The 22,612-nt window shown below is 34.3% G+C and overlaps 1 protein-coding gene across 6 annotated transcripts in view; it reads left to right on the top strand.

Moving 5' to 3' along the window:
- Nucleotides 1–22,612, top strand: part of FGD4 (FYVE, RhoGEF and PH domain containing 4) — a 207,635-nt gene that overhangs the window by 114,617 nt on the left and 70,406 nt on the right. For all 6 annotated transcript variants that reach the window (XM_074270586.1, XM_074270589.1, XM_074270588.1 and 3 more), the window contains exon 4: nt 14,398–14,890. In XM_074270586.1, the coding sequence (XP_074126687.1) occupies nt 14,398–14,890 (493 nt within the window). The remainder of the gene's footprint in view (nt 1–14,397; nt 14,891–22,612) is intronic.

Raw genomic sequence — 22,612 nt, 5'->3', positions numbered from 1 at the left:
ATATTATAACAGTAAAATCAAATTATACCTGCACTATGTATACCCATAATAGAGATAGAGTTCTCAAGAGTTCTTTTTACTTTTTATGCTTCTCTTGAGTTCTATATTTGGAGGTCAAATTGTTTGTTCAGCTCTGGTCTTTTCATCAGAAATAAATGAAATTCAACTGTTTTATTGAATGTCTACCTTCTTACTGGAAAGAAAATGCTCAGTATTTTTTCCTTGGTCTGATACTTTGAAATTTAGCCACAATATTCCTTGGAGTTTTAATTTTGGGGTCTCTTTCAGGAGATGATCAGTGAATTCTTTCAATGGCTATTCTACCTTCTGATTTTAGAACATCAAGGTAGTTTTCTTTGATTTCCTGAAAAATAATATCTAGGCTCTTTTTTTCATCATGGTTTTCAGGAAGTCCAATAATCCTTAGATTATCTCTCCTAAATCTATTTTCCAGATTCCTAGTTTTCCCAACGAGGTATTTTACATTTTCTTCTCCCCCCCCCCCTTTTTTTTTTTTGGTTTTGCTTGACTGATTCTTGATATCTTTTTGAGTCATTGATTTCCATTTGTTCAATTCTGATTTTAGGGAATTTTCTTCACTAGCTATTTTATATCTTTTTGCATTTAGCCAGTTGAATTTGTAAATGAGTTGTTTTGTTCCATGTATTTTTTTTTTTCCCGTTTCACAAATTCTGTTTTTCAAGGAGTTGTTTCTTTTTCCATTTCTATTTTCTAGTAGTTACATCTATTTTGTAAGAAGTTTTATAGTTTTTCCATTTCACTAAATCTATTTAAACTCTAAGGAGTTTTCATCAGATAATTTCTGTGTTTTCTTTTCCAAACCCTCTTGCAAAGCTCTCATTTCCTTTCTCCATTTTTCTTTTAGCTCTCTTTTAAGATCCTTTTAAATTTTTTCCAAGAGAGCCTTGGGTGATGGGGACCATTTAATATAATCCTTTGGGGTTTCATCTAGAGATGATCTGCTTTTAATGACCTCAGGGTTTGAAATCCGTTCTTCTCTTTCACCATAAAAATTGTCTATGATTAGAGTTCTTTTTGCTTTTTTTGCTCATTTTTTTCTTTAAGTTGAGGTCTGTTTTTTTTTTTTTTTTTTTTTTTTTTTTTTTTAGTTCAAGGGGGACATTATCCAGGCTTCCTCTGCACTCAGTAGTGACTGTGCTGGGTCAGTGCTGATTGACTTCTGGTGTTTAGTGGGCATAGCCAGGTCCTGTGAAATTCTGGCATTTGGGTGTTCACTATTTGCCTTTTGTATTTGTGTTGGATTTCTTAGAACTAGTCTGCTGATCTACTGGCTTATAACCTGTAATGTTCTTCTCTAAAATATAATCTTCTCTGGGAGCAGGTTTTTTGGGGAGTTTCTGGAGGCAGCTTTCCTTTCAATTAAGTATAATAATCACCTCAAATGCAACCAGGAGTTAAAGTCCAAATCCTTTATTGTCTCTTCCAAAATCTTATCTTCTTCACTTGGGGCTCTGCTAGTTTTCTGGAGGCCTTCCAAATCTTGGTTTCAGTGTTTTTCTGCCACCACTTCTCTGTCTCCCTTCTTTTCTACCCAACTTGTGAATCTCCTCTACTGAATCCTGGTTCTGAATCTCCCAAAGTCCCCAGCCAGCACAAAGGTGGAAGTTGGAATGACTATGACTCTGACTCCACCTCCCTGAGTGGGCTTGTGGCTTCTTATATATGCTCTCTTAAAGGTGTGAACTCTCTTAAAGGTGTGAGCTCTAAAAGTGTGAACTAAGTACATAAGCATTGTCTATCAATTCCAGTGACTTAGCACCTTGTTTCAAATTCTGGCCCTTAACAACAGGGCAGAGTAGCCAACACTGCTATAGATTCCTCCCAATAGATTCTCCAGCATGCAAAGCCCACACTGCTTTGGAACTCTGCACTGCCTGCTTACGCTTGGCCTACCTCCTTCTGATTGAAAGAGATCTTTTCTGGAGATATTCAAAATTATTTTCTGTTGGTAATTTGTTACACTCTCAATATTCATGGATTGTCACTCCAAAGCTTATTCTGATACTGGATTTGCTCTCTTAGTGTGAGAGTTGTGAGGTTAGCTCAGAAAAAGATGTCTCCTCTCCACCATCTTGGCTCAACCCCAAATGTCTCATTTCTCAAATATATAAAGAACTTTGTCAAATTTATAAGAATAAGAGTCATTCCCCAACTGATAAATAGTTAAAGGATATGAACAGGAAGTTTTCCAATGAAGAAATAAAAACTGTTGAATACAAATTAATAAAACTTAAATTGTTGTCTTATATCTATCCGATTAAGTAAAATGATAGATGTTCTTCAATTGAGGAATGGTTGAACAAGTTATGGTATATGTTTATGGTGAAATACTACTGTGGTATAAGAAATAATGAGCTGATTGACTTCAGAAAAACATTGGAAATATTTGGATATAGGAATGAAGATATTATTGACTTGGAGAGAAAGAACTCATAATTAGAAGTATATATAGTATGATTTTACATATGTATATGTGTATATAGATGTATATAGATGTGGATGTATTTTATAGTAGACTTGTTTAGGGTGGGGTGGGAAAGGTACATAGCAGAGAACAAAAGAAAATTTAGAAGCAAGTATAGGAAAAGTAGCTTTAAAAACAATATGTAGTATTTATTTCTTAGATTTTGTAGGGATGGGGTTTTACTTTTTATTTTTTCAGTGGTGTTTTATTTTTCTAATTACATATAGTTTTTAATATTCATTTAAAAAAATATTGATGTCCAGAATTTTTCGATCTCTCTCCCTTATGTCTCCTTCCGAAGATAGCAAGCAATCTTATACAGTTTTTACATGTTCAATCACTTTAAACATATTTCCATATTAGTCATGTTACATAGTTGTTGATTTTTAAGTGAACAGTCTGAAAGGCCTCAATTCTAAAATATGTAGAAAATTGACTCAAATTTATAAGAATACAAGCCTTTTTCCGATTGATAGTCAAAGGATATGAATCGATAATTTTTAGATGAAAAAATTAAAACCAATTCTAGTCATATGAAAAAATTCTCTAAATCACTATTAATCAGATAAAATGTAAATTAAGACAATTCTGAGATACCACTATACATCTCAGATTTGCTAAAATGACAGGAAAAGATAATTATAAATGTTGGAGTGGATTTTTGGAAAACTGGAACACTAATACATTGTTGGTGGAATTGTGAACTTATCCAACATTATAGAAAGCAATTGAAACTATGCTATCGAACTTTCATCCAGCAGTGTTTCTATTGGGTCTGTATCCCAAAAAGATCATAAAAAAGAGAAAAGGCCCCACATGTGCAAAAATGTTTGCAGTAGCCCTTTTTGTAATGGCAAGGAACTGGAAGCTGAGTACATGCTCATCAGTTGCAAAATGGCTGAATTAGTTATGGTCTATGGATGTTATGAAATATTATAAGAAATAATCATCATTATAATTTCAAAAAGGCCTGGAGAAACTTACATGAACTCATATTAAGTGAAGGGAGTAGAACCAAAGAGACCATTGTACACAGCAATAGCAAGATTATATAATGATTAATTGTAATGGCCTTGACTCTTTTCAACATGAGGTCATTCCAATAAACTTGTGATGGAGAGAGGCATCTACATCCAGAAAGAAGATAGTGGAGATTAAATGTGAATTTGACCTTTTTTATTGTTGTTTGCTTGTTTTGTTTTCTTTCTCATTTTTTGATCTGATTTTTTTTGTGCAGCATAATAAATGTGGAAATATGTATAGGCATAGGCATACACATGTTTAATATGTATTGGATTATTTGCCATCTCGGGGATGGGGTAAGGGGAAGACAGGGAAAAAAAATATGGAACACGAAAATTTACAAGGATGAATGCTGAAAACTGTCTTTGTATATATATTTTGGGGGGGCAAAAGCTATTATTTATTTGGAGACCACCATCTGCATCTAGAGAGAGAACTATGGAAATTAAATATAAAGCAACACATGCTATGTTCATTTTTTTTCCTTTCTTGTTTTTTTTTTATGTCATGTTTTTTTTCTTTTGTTTTTATTTTTCTCTCTTATTGTGATTCATAAGGAAATGTGCATTTATGGAACAGCTGGGTGGTGCAGTGGATACACCAGCCCTGAAGTCAGGACAACTTGAATTTAAGTCTAGCCTCAGTCACTTAATACTTCCTGACTGTATGACCTTGAGCAAGTCACTTAATCCCAATTGCTCAGCAAAAAAAAAAAAAAAAAAGAAAAGAAAAGGAAAAAATGTATATATATTTTAAAATGTACATGTATAATCAGAAAAAAAATACAATAAAAAATTGCATTCCCAATTCATTGATTTATATTTTTTCGATTTTATTGATAACATCTTAGAGAGAGATAAATTTTCCCTTTTATTCTGCTTTTGCTGCATCTCACAAATTTTGGCATGTGATCTCATTGTTATTATCTTTGACAAAATTATTGTTTCTTTGATTTTTCCTTTCATTCAATCTAGTGATCAGCTTCCAAATAATTTTTATGGGGGCCGCTAGGTGGCGCAGTGGATAGAGCACCAGCCCTGAATTCAGGAGGATCCTAGTTCAAATGTGATCTCAGATACTTAACACTTCCTAGCTGTGTGACCCTGGGCAAGTCACTTAACCCCAGCCTCAGGAAAAAAATAATAATAATTTTTCATATACATTTTACATCTCTTATTGAATTTAATTTTTATTGCATTATGGTCTGAAAAGAATACTTTAATTGCTTTCCTCTATTTGTTTGTGAGGCATTAGTGCCCTAATTCAGTCTTTGTGAAGGTGCATTGTACAGCTGCAAAAAAAGTAAATTCCTTTCTATTCTTATTCAGTTGTTTAACTTTTCTAAAATTCTGTTCATCTCTTTTGCTACTTTCTTATTTATTTTATGGTTAGATTTATTGATTTCTAAGAGGAAAAAATTGAGTTTCTCCAGTAGCATAGTTTTATTATCTATTTCCTCCTTTAACTTATAATTTTTCCTTTAGAAATGTTTTGCCATTTGGTGCATGTATATTTAGTATGGGTATTATTTCATTATATATGATACCTTTTAGGAAAATATAGTTTCTCTAGTTATATCTTTTAATTAGGATTTTTTTTTTAATTTGCTTTTTCTTTGTCTGATGTCATGACTACTATCCCTGCCTTTTTTTTTTAATTCAGCTAAAAGATAATGAATTCTGCTTCTAACCACTTATTTTAATTATTACATAGATATCTTTCAGTTTCAAGTTTTATAAAAAATGATATAATTGTTTCTAATTTTTAATCCATTTTGCTGTTTGCTTCTATTTTGTGAGTAAATTCATCCCATTCATGTATGGTTATGATTGTTAATTCTGCATTTCCCTCCATTCCATTTTATTCTGTTTTATCTTTTTCTCTTATTTTTACTGTCACCTCCTGCCTTTATCTTCTCTCTTCTTTATCATCCCACCTCCTTTTCATATACTTTCCCTCTCCTTCCCTTTGGATAAAATAGATTTTTATATCTTAACTGCTGTAAACTTCCACTCAGAGGTTACTGTTACCAGTCCCCCGGTCTTCAGAAAAATCTCTGGCCAGTATCTCACACAGTGCTTCTTTACCAATCTTACCTCAATCAGAGGTCTTTAGAGATCTCTGGCCACCGCCTCACCTAGCTATGCTTCTCACATTTAACAGAGTACCCAAGGACAGCAGCATGCAAGGTCAAGATCTTTATTCCACTGTTTGCATCCTCCCCTAGCTGACCTCCTAGTAAACTCCTAACAAACTACAAATTCCACCTACTTCCCAGTCCCCACCTCTTATATAGGGTCTATGAGGTCACGAGCACAGCCAAGTAGAGAAGGAGACACCTCCTGGTGCTGATGCAATCTCGATTCAACCAGAGCTTCTGCTCACAAGGTGTCCGTGCTTGTTAAGGTACAGGTCAATTCTCTAAGAGCCTCCACAGCTGTGAATCATAACATCTGAAGGAATTACAGGGCAGTCTTTGCTGACACAGGTGTTACAAACTGGGAATGAGATAAATTGAAGGCAGAGGGAAGAGGAGAGAGGTCAGACAAAGCATCAGCCTCTGTCAGAGAACAGTAACTGCCTTTGTCTCCTTGTCTAATCCTCTCACAAGAGGAGATCCATTCTAGGTTGGATCTCTAGCAGCTACTGTCAGGTGGCTCCTGTGTATTCCAACAGCTCCCCCATATATGCCAAATGTGTGCTAGTCACTGAAAACCACATCTGGAGATCTCAGGCTTCAAGGTCTTTGTAGTTCCTTATTGTAGTGTGGGAGTTTCCTCCCTTGATCCTTAAAAACTGCATCTATCTAACTATCTAACTATCTATCTATCTATCTATCTATCTATCTATCTATCTATCTTCTCTCAAATATATGTTCTCCCCACCAAAACAATTTTGATGAGAGTGAGATTAAAATATTGCTCATTGTTCTCCCAATTTCCCCTTCACTGAAAAATTTCATCTTTATGTGCTTACTTTATTTAAGATAATTTTTCTTGTTTTTCTTCTTCCTTTTCCCTTCTCCCAGTGCATGCCTTTTTCTTATCCCTTCATTTTTTTTTTTTTTTTTTTTTTGAAAAATTGACTCAGACCCATGCCCTTTGGAGACTACTTCTAACTTTTTCTAATGATACCATTCATAAAAATTAACCTGAAGCATCTTCCCATATAAGAATGTAAACAGTTTAGTCTTAAGTCGCATGTGATTTCTTTTTCATATTTACCTTTTAATAGTTCCCTTGAGTCTTGGGTTTGAATCTCACATTTTCTATATAGCTCTGGTCTTTTCATTTAGAATGCTTGGAAACCTTCTATTTCATTAAATATCCATTTCCCCCCCAGGAAGGATTATACTCAGTTTTGTTGGGTGGGTAGTTTATTCTTTGATGTAATCCTTGGTATTTTGCCTTCCAGAATATCATATTCCAAGCCCTCTGCTCCTTTAATGCAGAGGCTTTTAACTCCTCTTTGATTCTAACCATAACTTCACAATATCTGAATAGTTTTTTGTTTTGTTTTGTTTCCCAGCTCCTTAAAATATCTTCTTCGTTATAATATTCCTGAGAGTTTTCATTTTGAAATCTCTTTTAGGAGGTGATCAGTGGATTTTTTTCACTTTCTATTTTATCCTCTGGTTCTAAAATATTTAAGTAGTTCCCTTTGCCCTCCTCCTTCCCTGTGGGGTGAGATGAGTTTCTATATCAAACTAAATATGTCTGATATTCTCTATTTGAGAAAATCCTATAGGATTAAGGTTCAAAACAGTGTTCATCCTTGTCCCTTCTTTCCCTCAAATGTAATAGGTCTTTTTTGTCTCTTCATGTATTGTAATTTACCCCATTTTATCTCTCCTTTACTCTTTTTATAATTCAATTCCTTCCCCCCCCCTAGTTTCTTTTTTATATCATCACAATAAAGTCAAATTATACCTATACCCTCTAAGTATACCCCTAACAAAGATACAGTTGTCAAATGTTAAACATATTTTCCCATATATGGATATAAACATTTTAACCTTTTAAAAAAAATGTAGTGGTATTTTTTTTCTTCCTTTCCTTTTTACTTTTTTATTGCCTCTTTTGAGTTCTGTATTTGAAGATCATATTCTCTGTTCAGCTCTGGTCTTTTCATCAAAAATAATTGAAAATCCTCTGTCTTTGAATGTTCATCTTTTTCCCTGAAAGATAATGCTTAGTTTTATTGGGTAGTTGATTTTTGACTGTAGTCTAAAGTTCCTTTGCCCTTTGGGATATTCCAGGCCCTTAGATCCTTTAAAGTAGAAGCTACTAGGTCCTAGCATATTATAGTTCCTCAATATTTGAATTGTTTCTTTTTGACTGCTTACAGTATTTTCTCTTTCATCTTGTAATTCTGGAATTTAACTATAATATTCCTTGGAATTTTCATTTTGGGATCTCTTTCAGGAGGTGATCAGTAGATTCTTTCAATGTTTATTTTACCCCCTGGTTCTAGTACATCAGGGTAGTTTTTCATGATTATTTTTTTCTTTTATTTATTTGCTTATTCATTCATTTATTTTTTTATTGATGTTTTTTATTTTCAAAACATATGCAAGGATAATTTTTGAACATTGACCCTTAAAAAACCTTATGTTCCAATTCCTCCCTCCTTTCCCCCATACCCTCTTTTAGATGGCATGCAATCCAAAATGTTAAACATGATAAAAATATATGTTAAATCCAATATAGGCATATATAATTATACAATTATCTTCCTGCACACACACACACAAAAACAAATCAAAAGGTAAGAAAAAAATGAGAAAGAAAATAAAATTTAAGCAAACCACAACAAAAAGAGTGAAAATGCTATGTTGTGATCCACCCTCAGTTCCCACAGTCCTCACCCAGAGTTATAGATGGCTCTCATCATCACAAGATTATTATTGGGACTGTCCTGAATCATCTCATTGATGGAAAGAGCCACATCCATCAGAATTGATCATCATATAATCTTCTTGTTGCCATGTACAATAATCTTCTGGTTCTACTCATTTCACTTAGCATCAGTTCATGTATGTCTTTCCCAGGCCTCTCTGAAATCATTCTTGATGATTTCTTGAACATTTTTTGTCTAGGCACTTTTTTTTTTTTAACCATGGTTTTTAGGTAGTTCAATAATTCTTATATTGTGGTTTTGTTTTAATTTTGTTTTTTTTTAGATCTGTTTGAAAGGTTAATCATTTTTCTGATGAAGTATTTTACATTTTCTTCTATTTTTTTTCTTTTTTTTTTGGGGGGGGGGGTTGATTCTTGATATCAACTTGAGTCATTCACTTCCATTTGTTCAATTCTGATTTTTAGTGAATTATGTTCTTCAATTGGTTATTTTTATCTCCTTTTACATTTGGCCAGTTGCATTTTTAAATGAGTTATTTTTTTCATTGGATTTTTTTTTTCCATTTCTTAGGAAGTTGTTCTTTTCTCCCCATTTCACTAATTTTGCTTTTCAGGGAGTTTTCTTTTTCTACTTCACCAAATGTATTTTTTAAGGAGTTGTTTTCTTCAGATAATTTCTGTATTTCCTTTTCCATACTCTGCTGCAAAGTTCTTATTTCCTTTCCTCATTTTACTTCTAATTCTCTTTTAAGATCCTTTTTGAATTCTTCCAAAAAAGTCTTTTGAGTTGCAGACCAACTCTTATTACCCTTTGAGCTTCATCTGGAGGTGTTTTGCCTTTATTGTTCTTGGTGTTTGAGGTCTGTTTTCCTCTGTCTCCATAATAGCTATCTATAGTCAGTGCTCTTTTTGCTTTTTTGCTCATTTTTAAAGATTGAGGTCTGCTCTTGGGCAAAGGTGAGATTATCCCCAGCTGATTCTCTAGGTAACAGGAGTTCTATAGTGCCCTGGAGCCAGTGTTACTGGTTTCCTTCCTATGCTGTGTGGGCATGCCCAAATCCTGACTTATGCTGGAACTCACTATTTGCCTTTTGGAGTTGTGTTGGAGGTCTTACAGCTAATCTGTTAATCCACTGAGTTCTAAACCAGGACAGAGTAGCCAGTGCTGCTATATTTTGGCTAAAAGCCTCCTACTACATTCCCCCAATGTGCCCTGGGCCTCCCTGCACTGCACCTGTGCTAAACTGTATCTTCCTCACCTGAAAGAGACAGATCTTTCCTGAAGTTCTTGATCTTGATTACGGCTCCATCTGTTGTTGATTCTGAAGAAAGCCAGGAAGAGCTCAGATAAAAACTTGTCTTTCTTCACTGTCTTGGCTCAGCCCCTCTGTTTTCTTAAAATATGATGTCCAGGCTCTTTTTTTGTTCATAATTTTTAAATAGTCCAGTACTTTTAAAAGTATCTTCCTACAATCTGTTTTCCAAATCAGTTATTTTTCCAATAAGAGATTTCTCATCATCTATTATTTCATTCTTTTCACCTTATTTTATTGTTTCTTGATTTCTTATGGAGTATTGCTTTCCATTTGTTCAATTTTAATTTTTAAAAATGGTTTTCCCCCCTGAGGCTGGGGTTAAGTGACTTGCCCAAGGTCACATAGCTAGGAAGTGTTAAATGTTTGATACCAGATTTGAAATCAGGTTTTCTTGATTTCAGGGCTGGTGCTCTATCCACTGCACCACCTACCTGCCCCCAATTTTAATTTTTAATGAATTGTTTTCTTTATTGATGTTTTATACCTATTTTTTCATTTGGCAAATGGCTATACAAATATTCCATTTTATGCCTATTTTTTCATTTTAAGGTATTTTCTTTTTTATTTTTTATGCCTCTTTTTACCAAGTTATTTTCCTAATTTTCTTGCTTCATTAATTTCTTTTCTTAATTATTCTTATACCATTTTTATCTCTTTATTTTACTGTCCCGGACATTTTGATTTTATATCTTGGTCTTTTCTGTTTTTCAGAGCTAATTTTGTGGGTCTCTAAATTATTTCTGTACTTCTAAGGTGTTTTATTCCAAGGACTGGTATGAAAACTCTTCTAGTCTGTGCTATGGTCTTTATCCAGGAATGGCATCTGCTTCCTTCCTGCAACAAGAACTTGTATATTTTTGGTCTTGGAAAAAATTGTCTGGAACTGCAATACAATCAGCTCCTGCACTCAGTGCCAGCTTTGGGACTCCTGGAATCTCTGTCTTTTCTATGTCCAACCTCCATGTTGTATCTGATCATAAGATTCCAGAAGCTACTGTTGCAAACATCATTTTAAATCCACTAATCACAGCTACTGTGGGCTAATCCCCACCCCAGAGTCACAAACTATTTATGATGACTTTCTCTTATGTAAAAGTAAAATATACTTGAAGTCCTTTTGGACATATGTATAGTTGTAGGCAAATATGGCTCTTTGGGCAACTCACTAAAACAGAAAATATGAAAAGTATTCCCTTTCTCCTGCCTATGTACTTAGTTTTTTAGAGTAACCGTGGTACCTAAAAACATCACTATATGTAGCTGAAGAAGTAAGCCAGTCAAATACTCTTTTTTTTTTTTTTTTTAAAGGCATCCTTGTTCCAAGGAGCCTGAGAATGATAGATGAGAGAAGCTGATTTAGGAAATGATTAAATAGCTTTTATAGATCCAAAGGGTAACTTCTGAGGCAGTAGGGTGCCAAACCTAGTTGTCTAAGCTAGGGTTTCTTAAACTTTTTTCACTAGTGATCCCTTTTCATCGGAGAAATCTTTACACAATTCTGTCTTGAATTTGAGCCAAAGCATTTCTGGAAGAACCAGAAGAATATTGTACATAATAATAGCAAGATTATGTGATAATCAACCAAGATAGACTTAGATCTTCTCAGTAATGCCAAGACAGTTCCAATGGTCTTGAGAGGGAAACTACCATACTCATCCAGAGAGAGAACTAAGGAAACTGAATGTAGATCAAAGCATAATATTTTCAATTTTTTTTTTTTTTTGCTTGCTTGCTTTCACATGAATTTTTCCTCCTTTTGGTCTGATTTTTCTTCCATGTGACAAATATGGGAATATGCTTAAAATGATTGTATGTGTATAGCCCATATTAGATTGCTTGGGAAGGAGGAAAGTAAGGGAGAAAAAATAGTGAAACAAAATCTTTTAAAAATGAATGTTAGAGCTATCTTTACTTGTATTTGAAAAATAAAATGCTATTGAGGAAAAAAAAAAAACAAAAGTGTTTCTGCAGTGTTCATGCATGTGCAATGCAAAGTTTGTATATTGTATGTTCAGAAACAGGGCTGGTGAGTCACATGTAAAGGTAACAGGCAAGTACTACCAGAAATATCTCAAAACTAATTTTGCATTTGATTTTGAATTAATTTTTGGTTGTTGCATTTAGTAACCCTTTACCATTGCCAGAGTTTTTGCTACCCCCACATAGGCAACTGCATATGGGATCTAGTTTTGACATATATCCAGAGCCTTTTTTCTAGAATGAGCTAGAGCTCTTTAGCATGTGATGATGAATAGAACTAATGAATGGTGACCAGGCTAATCTTTTCCTATTCATATTTATACAGGCACACTTTGGTTGAAGTACATGCCTGTAAGAAGCCAGTGGCTAATTTCATGAAACATTCTTCTATTTGCTGTTGATTAAAAGGGAAAAGGGAAAGTCACTGTTTAAATAAATCACATTATTCATGTAGACACTAATTTATACCACAGGCACACAAGAGTAATTCCCCATTTTTTACTTCAAGTACAAACAAGCTGCAAACATAGCTATTGCTTATGCCATGGCCACCCTCACTTTTAGCCAGAATTCTTTTTTTTTTTTTTTTTTTTTTTTCTTGTCTTGGCCTTAGCACTAAATCCCTGGCTCTCTTCTCACTCACTCAGTCCCTTTATGCTTTTGTTTTCATATCTCCTAGCCACTCCTTCCAGTCCCCATCCTTGTTGGTTACCAATTCCTCATTTCTTGATTTCCTTTAGACCTCCTTAAATCCTACACCTTTAGCTTCATTTCAAGTCACCAGAATCATCACTAGTCGTTTGAATTTGATATTTTAAAAGTTCAAGGGGCAGCCAGATGGAGCTTTAGAATCAGGAAGACCTGAGCCCAAATAGGGCCTCAGATACTTAACACTCATTAGCTGTGTACCCTCGGCAAATCAATCCCTGTTGCCTCAAGCAAAAAACAAACAGTAGTTCAAGAATCATAATTTCTGGGTAATTAATCATACTAGTACCTAAGTTAAAAAGTTGGTTAGTGACACTCTCAAATGCTAAAGACCCCTCAGAATCCACTTTGAAGAGTGGATGTAACTAAAGGTGACAAATAACTCTGGTTAAGAAGTAATGAGAAGTGTAATGTTCTCTCTTTTTTGATTCAGTTTCCTTGGAGATCTCGGGGAGCAGCTTTTGTTTCAGTTCAGTGATCTCCACAAGAGTAGCCAGGGGTTAAAATCCAAATCCTTTATAGTCTCTTTCCAAGTCTTGTCTCCTTTCTTGGGGCCCCGGGTAGCTTTCTTAGAGGCCTATCTTTCTCCTTGGTTCCAAGACCTTGAGCTCCTGCCACCCGTTCTTTGTGTTCTCTGCCTCTGCCAGCTTCTTGAGGTCCTCCTGAATGTGTCTTGGTTTCTGTGGGGGAGGCAGGAGGACTGCCACCAAGGTCTCTGTCTTCCAGTTCTGATTCTGGCAGAGTTTGTCCGAGCTTATATGCTCTCTTATCATAGGTGTGAATCTTGTGGAACTATAGTAAGTACTAAGTACATGTACTAAACTAGAGAACTTTAAGCCTCATGCTAAACAAGGATTGTTTCTATCAATTCCATTGATTTATCACCTTGTAAGAATCCTTTGTTTCAAGTTAAGAATTCTGGCCCATAACAAAGAATGAATATCATAAAGAAAAGTGGACCTATTCTTATGAGGGACCATGCTATGTGACTTTGACTTACAAATTTACTTAAAATTTTACTTGTATTTCACTTTTTTTTTTTACATTTACTTCTATTTTGTTTACTTTTTTTTTTTTAAAGCTAGAAATGGATATTTCTTACTTTTTTACTTACAAATCACTCTCACCCTTGGGCGATCTAATCATTTGTCCTCACCCAAACCTGAGTAGAGCAATGGGCTTCCCCCACCTGAGTAGGTTTCTGAACCAGACTGAGGAAAATCCAATGTCTTTATCAGCAATTTCTTTCTGATGCTGACTTGGCCTAATAGAGAATGAGGTTTTAGAAAGGGATAAAGCCTTGGTCTCCCCAGTTATATAATAATCATTTCTCGGAATTTAAGCCCTTTCTTTACAGTCAGGTATTTTGTTGTACACATTCACATAGAATGTGTCAGAATTGTGAATGTATTTTCCCGTAAAAATATCATTACATATGCTGTAACATAGTCCTTGGGATATGGAAACTTAAATGTTGAATTGTATGGGTATTATAGGTTAAACAGGTTTTGTGGGTGGCCTGGGAAGCTCACCCAGCATCATATATAATGTTGTTTAAGATGAAAGAATAGATTGTGACCTTAAAAGTAAATCAAAAAGAAAATTCTGGACTATAATATCTAAGAGTTTTGGGGATTGAGTGCTCTATTTGATAAAGTCCTGTAGTGAAGAAATGTTATCTTGTCTAATTATTTTTATACTTAATCCTTGGTTTTTGTTTTTTTTCTGATTTAGATTTTATTTCACTTTCTTAAGAGTTAATAGTTAATGGTTCATAATCAGTAATTAGAGAGTTATTATGGACTAGAAAGTTTAAGTATAAGGTTCTGGTACTCTGTCGATTTTTTTTTTTTAATTAATGCTTCTGAGGTTAAAAAGAAAAAAAATATGGTACTTATAAAGCAAAAGTGCATAAATATCCATTTCTATCTAAAACAAGCATTCATTTGTGTTAGAGTTTTTCCTTTACAAAGTTTTCATATTTCTCTTTTATTCTGTCTTTTAGCTCATCATCCAATTCTACTGATTTCAAGAAAGAACCTTCTGTTAGTCAAACTGTTTCTAGAGCTCAAGGAAGACATGGGTTGATAACAGTCCTTCAGCCAAAACTCCTATCTCAACATCCACAACAGGAAATCAATACAGATCAAACTCAGGATACACAGAAATACACAGCCAATGGTATGATTGGAATACAAAAAGAGATGGAATGTGAAGACAATAAATTCCACACTGATGGTTCTAATCAAATTTTGAAACCAGCCATATATAATAGCTTAGCAAATGGAGAAAAGGACAGAATTGCTACCAATTCTTCTTTACCCACAACAAATATTTGCAGAGGAAGTGCTGTAAATAGTTGTTACAGGACTTCAAGTAGAAACCCCTTGCTTTTGTTGGAAAAGGAACACAAAGAAATGAAAGCCATTTTGGAAGAGAAAAAAGATGAAGAAAGCTCACTTGAACTTGAGAAGCAGAATCTATCCACAGAAATTAAGGTAATTAGCATTGTAGACATGAGAAATGTCCTACAAAAGAATGATTTCAAGATTCCTTTTAAAAAGTTTTGCTTTGGGGCAGCTAGGTGGTGTAGTGGATAGAGCACCAGCCCTGAAGTAAGGAGGACCTGAGTTCAAATCTGGTCTCAGCAGACAGCAGACAGACTGCCTAGCTGTGTGCCCCTGGGGAAGTCACTTAACTTCAATTGCCTCAGAGGGAAAAAACTTTTGTATTTTATAATGATTGCATATATTACACACATAACATATGTAAGCTCCTGTTTCTTAAAGAGATGTTACAATTCTCTGGTTATGATGTTGACTGGTAATAACTACTTTTGATTCAAAGTGCCAAAAAATTGAATAGGCTGTGCTGCCTGAAAACTATATATAATAGGCAAGAAGAAAATAAAATTGCATGACTTAACCTAGGTGTTGATTTGATAGTTGATTTGATAACCCCCCAAGTCTTTAACCTGGCATTAGAATTTCAATAACCTAAGTCCTTATTGAGTATTCACTCTCTACGCAATAAGGTAGTAAGCACTTAAAATTTATATTGGTGTCTTCCCTCAAAGAATTTATAATCCATTGGAAGAGATAGCATTCATTAAAAAAAAAAAAAAATCAAATATCCCTGGTAAAGTTATGTATGTTATCAAAAAAATCTGGTTATGTAAATATTCAAGGAACCCTATAGACATACTGTGCTCCTACCAGGCCTCTAATATCTTTGTATTAATGTTCTAATTAATATTAGACTTTACTTATATCCAGTTCCAAAGCCTCTACTATCTAAGTAATCCTTATAGGTTCTTGAGGAGTAGACTAGAGGAGTATAAGATTTGTATGAAAACTGAAAATTTGCATACAAACTGAAACAACTTTGTCATGAATTATACCTCTGCCTTTCTGAAAGACAAGCTAATTAAGTTCAAGAAGAGTTGTCACTAGGTTAGCCACAAGATTTTTATACATGGCAATTAAGGAATTCCATCTACTAAGACATAGAAGGATTTCAGTATAGGCATATCTTTGGAGATATTGCAAGTACAGTCCCAGACCACTGTAATACAGTGACTATCACAATAAAGCAAGTCATGCAAATTTTTTTGGTTTCTCAATGTTATAAAAGATACGTTTATAATTAGGTGTATTTCTTAGTGCACAATAGTATTTTGTCTAAAAAAAAATTGTACATACTTTAATGAAAAATACTTTATTGCTTAAAAAAAATTCCAGCCATCATCTGAGCCTTCAGTAAATCATACACTTTTTGCTGTTGAAGGGTCTTACCTTGATGTGATTAATTAGGCTAATGATTGCTGAAAGCTGGGGTGGCTGTGGCAATTTCTTAAAATAAGAAAATAGTGCAGCATCTATTACCTATTTGATCTAAACACTTTAGAGTCCATTTTAGGGTTAATAACTTACCTAATTTCATTATTATTGTGTCTCAGGGAATAGGAAGGCTCAAGGAAAGGGGGAGAAAGAAGGGAGAATGACAGATGGGTAAAGCAGTCAGAACATATATAACATCAATTAATTTTAATATCTTATATGGATGTAGTTATTGAGTGCCCAAAAATAATTACCAATAATACCAAAGCTCATACAGATTGCCATCAAAATATTAATATTGAAAAAGTTTAAATTATTGTGAGAATTACCAAAATGTGACTTAGAGAACATAAAGCAGTATGCTGTTGGCAAAATGGCACTCATAGACTTATTCAATGTAAGGGTTGCCAACAGATTCAATTTTGGGGAAAAAAAATAAATCAATGTAATATCCATAAAGTGAAGTGCAGTAAAATGAGGTATGCCTGTATTTGTTGATGAAAATTCTTAAAAAATTACTCTCTGTGGTTTTGTGTCCAAATTTTTAATGCAGCATAAAAATCTTAGGACTGAAAAGAACCTAAGGGGCAATGTGATACAGTGAAAAGAGTAGTATATTTGAAGTCATAGGAATTGAGAACCAATCCAGGCTCTGCTATTTAATTACCTGCATGACTGTATATATTTAACTTTATTGGGATCCAGTCTTTTCATCTGTGAAGTTAGGATATTAGACTAGACTTAGGGGGTCCTTAACTTGGGGTTAGAATTTCAATTATAGATATAGAAAACAAGTGTTATTCTAAGAAAGGGTCCATAAGCTTGTACTGTGCTATCAGAGGAATTTAAGAGCCCAAAAAGTTTTAAGAACCCCTATCTGGACTAAATAACTAATAAAAATCCCTTTCAGTTCTATGTAACTTTAGAGGTGATCTAGTTTTATGTATTTACATGAAGGAACTCCTTGAGTAGTTCTATAATTTACCTAACTGGAGAACTAGAATCATATTCAACTAAAATCAGTATTATTATTTTATACTACATTTCATAGGATCAAATAGCTAGCCATTAACCCAGTTATATATTAGCTTTAAGTACCAAATTTTAATTGGCATATAAGCTCAAAGTTTTAAATTGGACTATAAGAAGTTCATGGTTCCTCTACCTGAAAAGCAAGGACCTGATAAGAGTAGCACTTGTCACCTAAAAGTTTCTCAAGTCTTACAGTTTTTACAATTTGTTTTGTTTTTTTTTCAGATATTATGTTGGGTCAATTTTTAATAAAAATATATTTGGCAATTTCACAAATATTTATTGAGCATCTATTGCAGGGCACTCCAGGATTTAACAAAAGTCTTCTGCTCTCAGTGTTAAAATTTAATTATAAGGGTTTTAGACAGAAGTCATAGGAATCATAGGAGAAGTATAAACAAAGTCTTATGAGAATCTAGACAAGAAAGAGAGAGATCATTTGACTTTATTTGACTGAGATCAGAAAAAGGTTTCATGAAGATGATTTTTGTGATTGGTCTTAAAGGATATATATGATTTTGACAGAGAGAAAGGGAGAGAGGGGTTTTACTTGCTTAGGAAAGCAACCCATTTTGCCTAGAACATAAGATTCTCATAATAATAATAATTTAAATAGTATTTAAAAGCTTGCAAAAAGTGGCTGAACTAGAATTGGAATCCAAGTTTTTCTTTTTTTAAACTCTAGTAATCTTTCTATTACGTGTCACTATTTTCATTCCAAAGAATCATATTATTTAAAGCTAGAAAGGCCCAGGAAAATGAAGTGACACTCAGTATCAAACTGGTCATAAGTAGAAGCAGCAAAATTTCAACCCAATTACCCTAACTATGAAACCAGTAGCTTCTCATTATAGAGAAAGAGAGGTTGGAACTGAATTGTGCAGAGCTTGAATTAAAAGGTGAGGATTTTGAATTTTACATTTTGCAAAGTGGTCTAGAAATGTTATGTCATTGTGTTGTTTTATGGTATAGTAGTTGTCTTCCAAGTGTCAAAAGAGCACCATATTGGCTTATCTTGAGGCGGTGATTTTTCGGTGTCTGGAATAGAATGGCGAGATTTTGGGAACCTTTGAGAGTTTTTCTAAGTTGTCTGATGATTTTGGAAATAAAGGATACAATGTCCTTCACCTTAGGACCAGAGCCACATTGTCCTATTAAAACACAATCAGATGTTTCTATACATCTGTATATTGCCCTTCAGTGTACAGCAGGTTTTAGATAATTGGATATAAGTAAAATCTTTATAGCAGTCAATGCACAATATCTTAATTTAATCTTTACCACAATACTATGAGGAAGCACTAAAACTATTAATCCTCCCTCCTTGTTTTTTTTTAAACCTGACCTTTTACATCTTCATTCTTATACACTGTTGAAATTACCTTTGCTAATTCAGTTCAGCACCAGCTTAGTAACTTATTAAGTGGGACTATAATTAAGTTTGCACAGCTATTTTATTCCAGGGCTTCTTCAATTTGAGCACTCTTATCAACTAAAGCATACTGCCTCTCTATTTTGCAGATGGGGCTTCAAAGATTAAGTTACTTTCTGTATGTTGCATCACAGTTAAGTATTAGAAATATAATTTGAATTTGTCTGCTTCACTCCAAGCCTAGCATGGTACATGATACCATGATTTCATAGGAGAGAAAATCAGTGACTCTGCCTATACTTGACTATAGCACCTAAATGTTAAGGGCCAGAACTCTATACTTGAAACAAGGATTCTTATAAGGTGTTAAGTCAGTGGAATTGATAAGGCAATGGTTATCTAGTTTAGCATGGTGATTAATAGTTCTCTAGTTCAGTTGACTGATTTAATCTTACAACAAATAATGGTTCCCTAGTGATATAATGATTGGTTTATACTCAGTATACTGCATATAAACTGGGACAAACTCAGCCAGACAGATTCATTTCATCTCCCACCTTTGTGGTGGATGGAGGCTGGAGCACAAGCTCTCGAACTGAGACAGACATCAAGACAGAGACTGTGGTGGTGGTCCTCCTGCCTTTCCCGCAGAAATCAAGACACATTCCAGAGGACCTCAAGAATGCTAGCCAATAGGCCCCTGGCAAGGAAACTAGACTGTAAAGGAAATAATAAAGAATTTGGACTTTATCACCTGGCTATTCTTGTAGTGATTACTCTGCTGAAACAAAAGCTGCTCCAAGACCTCCAGAAAACCAACCAGAACATTACAGCTTTGTAAATTGGCAACATGCTATCATTAGCTATGTACAGAATCTAGAGTAGCTGAGAAATCACAGAATATTATTTATACATTTTACTTCCTTTCTCTTCTCTCCTCTCTCCCCACCTCCCACCCCCATAATTTTTTTTTTTAACTAAAATCCATGGGGACAGTGGATAGAGTACCAGCCCTGAAGTCAAGAGGACCTGAATCCAAATCTGACCTCAGACACTTAACATTTCCTGACTGTGTGACCCTGGGCAAGTCACTTAACCCCAATTTGCCTCAGTAAAAAAGTAAAAAAAAATAATAATAATAAATAAAGTCCCTTATGGTTCTTTATAACCTTAGGAAAAACCATGTGCTAAATACCCATATTAACTCATTATTGAAAAACTGTTCATTTGTTTTATTGAAAACACTTTTACTTTGTTGAATGAGTAATGCAGTATAATTGCAATATATAATTTATTGAAGGACATTATTGTAAACAAGAGCAGAATATCTTTTGTCCATAATCTTACTCATTAAAGACAAATGTCCATTGTATGACCATTAGGAATGAGTAAATGAATATCATGAAAAAGATTTTGAGATTATATAACTTTCATCATGTAATTCTATTCCACACCCTTTTAAAAAAATTTATTTTCATTGAGTTGAAAAAAAATTACATTCTTCCCTCACTCTGGAAATTGAAAAAGAAAGAAAAATAAAATCCCAGTGACAATACAAGCAGTCAAGCAAACAAATGCCTAAATTGACCGTGTCCAAAAATTTGTATCATCTCATTCTGCATAACTTTATCAGGTTATCACCTGGTTGCAGGAGTCCTTGAATTATAATTAGACATTAAATCAAGTTTTTAATATTTCCAAAATTCTTGTCTTTACAATTATGTTTTATTTAATAAAGTTTTTCTCCTAGTTCTGTTCACTTTGCATGTTCATATAATGGTTTCTCAGAAACCATTTCTTTCATTATTTTTTATAATAAAATAGTATTTCATCACATTCATATATTTATTCAGCCATTGTTGAACAATGAGCAGTCTTGAACAGAGCAACTCTTTAACTTATGCCATCACAATGATGAAGTGTGAGAATGGGCTCAGTTCCAATGTGAAAAGAATTCACGAACCCAAGAAATTGTGGCAAAAGCAAAGTTTTATTTTTTCACTAAGAAAGAATTCTCTTAGTGGACAAACCCCTAATCAAATTAGGAGATTTGTAAGGAGTGTGTTAACAGTTCTCAGTTGTAATGAGCTAGGGCAGTTTGAGTTAAGACTTTTGAGATCTCCAATTGAATAAGCTACTAGGAATAGTCCTGGACTAATTTTCAACTCAATAAGAGGGGTACATCTACTCAACAGAGGGTGTAGCTAGTCCAGACAAGATAATAGAATGAAACCTCAATTCTCTGAGGCAGGTTTCTCCCAAAGGAGAGCTTCTCAGAGTTTTCTTGCCATCACCCCAAAAAGTTCAAAGGGAGCAATATTTGCATCAACAGTAAGATCAGCTGTAGATATTTTTTTAACATATGTATTCTTTTCCTCTTTCATCTTTTTGGGGTATTGTTTTGATGATATACTAAGTGAAGCTAATACAGAAATACAAAGGGATTCATAAATATGTGAATTTTATGGCCCAGAGGTAGAACTGAGGAGTAATCCAGCACTGAATATCGGATACAGGATTCTTTTATAGGGTAATAAGAACAATGACATAATGGGGGAGGAACCCAGGATGAGGATGCCGTAATGGAGGCATAATAGAGGGAGGTACTGGAGAGGCTCCTAATACTCTAAGGATGTCTAAAATGGATAAAGACCTTTATCCCATCAAACATTAAGAGGGAATAAGTATAGCCTAAAGTCTAAGATATAAGACCTTTATCCTAACATTAAAAGGGAATGGTTATAACCTGAGGGAGAGCAACTGAATAGGACTATTAGGGAAACTGGGTCAGGACATTAAAAGAGAACTGTGGTACAACATAACAAGAACTCCTTTGACTCACTAATGAATGCAGGAAAGATTTATTTTACATTCTTGCAAGAATGGGTGCCTAAATGAATACTCCAAAGGCAACATTTTATTTCCTGTCCTGAAACACAAGTCCCTCTGCTGATTCCCCTTCCCCCCCCCCCTGTTAATTGGATGTTACAGAAGTTACATGATACGAGTCTCCATCTCTCATTACATAGCCAGATCCTGCTTCCAAGGAGCTTGCATTTTAGAAGGGGGAGAGATAATAGAGGAGGGCTGGAGACATAGAACAAAAGATTCTTTTCAAATCTCAGTCTACCATGTACCCTGATTACAAAAGCCAGTTCCTGTTCCCAAGGAGCTTACATTCTTTTGAGGGAAGATAAACTCCACCCTTGATTATTTCTTGATGTCCTTGTGGATTTCAGTTTCCTAATTTGTTTCATTTCTCCAATTTTCCTAACTATGGAAACCCAAAATGCCCATCCATTTCTTACATCTTTTTTAAAGCAAATATTAGCTTTTTACTTAAAGCAGCATGAACATAAAGGAGTAATGGTCACAAGTTTTAAATGTTATCTTTTTGAGGCCGCTAGATGGTGTAGTGAATAGAGAGCACCAGCCCTGAAATCAGAAGGATCTGAGTTCAAATGTGGCCTTAGATACTTAACACTTCCTGCTCTGAGCAAGTCACTTAACTCCAATTGCCTCAGCCAAAAAAGAAAAAAAAGAAAGAAAAACTGTCTTTTCCTAGGTTCTGAAATGCAGCGTTAGCTATTTTATTAGACACACATACACATATGTGTATATATATGTATACATACATATATATACACACAATATGCGGACTATTCAGCATACTATATAGTTCACATTTATGTATGTATTTCAGTACTTTAGTGGAAGCCATAATTCTCTACCAGTACAGATCATAACAAATCCATATCTTGTTACTTGTTACCTCTCATTCTCATTTCATAACTAACCCTTTTCTGTTCCTTGTGATGTAATCTGTGATGGTGAGGTTTGTCACCAAATGATGTCAGGCATCAAAAGTTGGGGTTCCGTCATTGAAGAATTCACACTGACTATTCTCTTTGGCAAAAGGTAGATTTATTTATGAAACAAGTAATAAACAAAAAATAAAATAGACACAGGAATGGTAA

Source organism: Sminthopsis crassicaudata, chromosome 5 (assembly GCF_048593235.1).
Source record: "Sminthopsis crassicaudata isolate SCR6 chromosome 5, ASM4859323v1, whole genome shotgun sequence".
Taxonomy (NCBI): Eukaryota; Metazoa; Chordata; class Mammalia; order Dasyuromorphia; family Dasyuridae; genus Sminthopsis; species Sminthopsis crassicaudata.
Note: the sequence above shows the minus strand (reverse complement) of the source record. Positions and strands in the feature narration are given on the sequence as shown.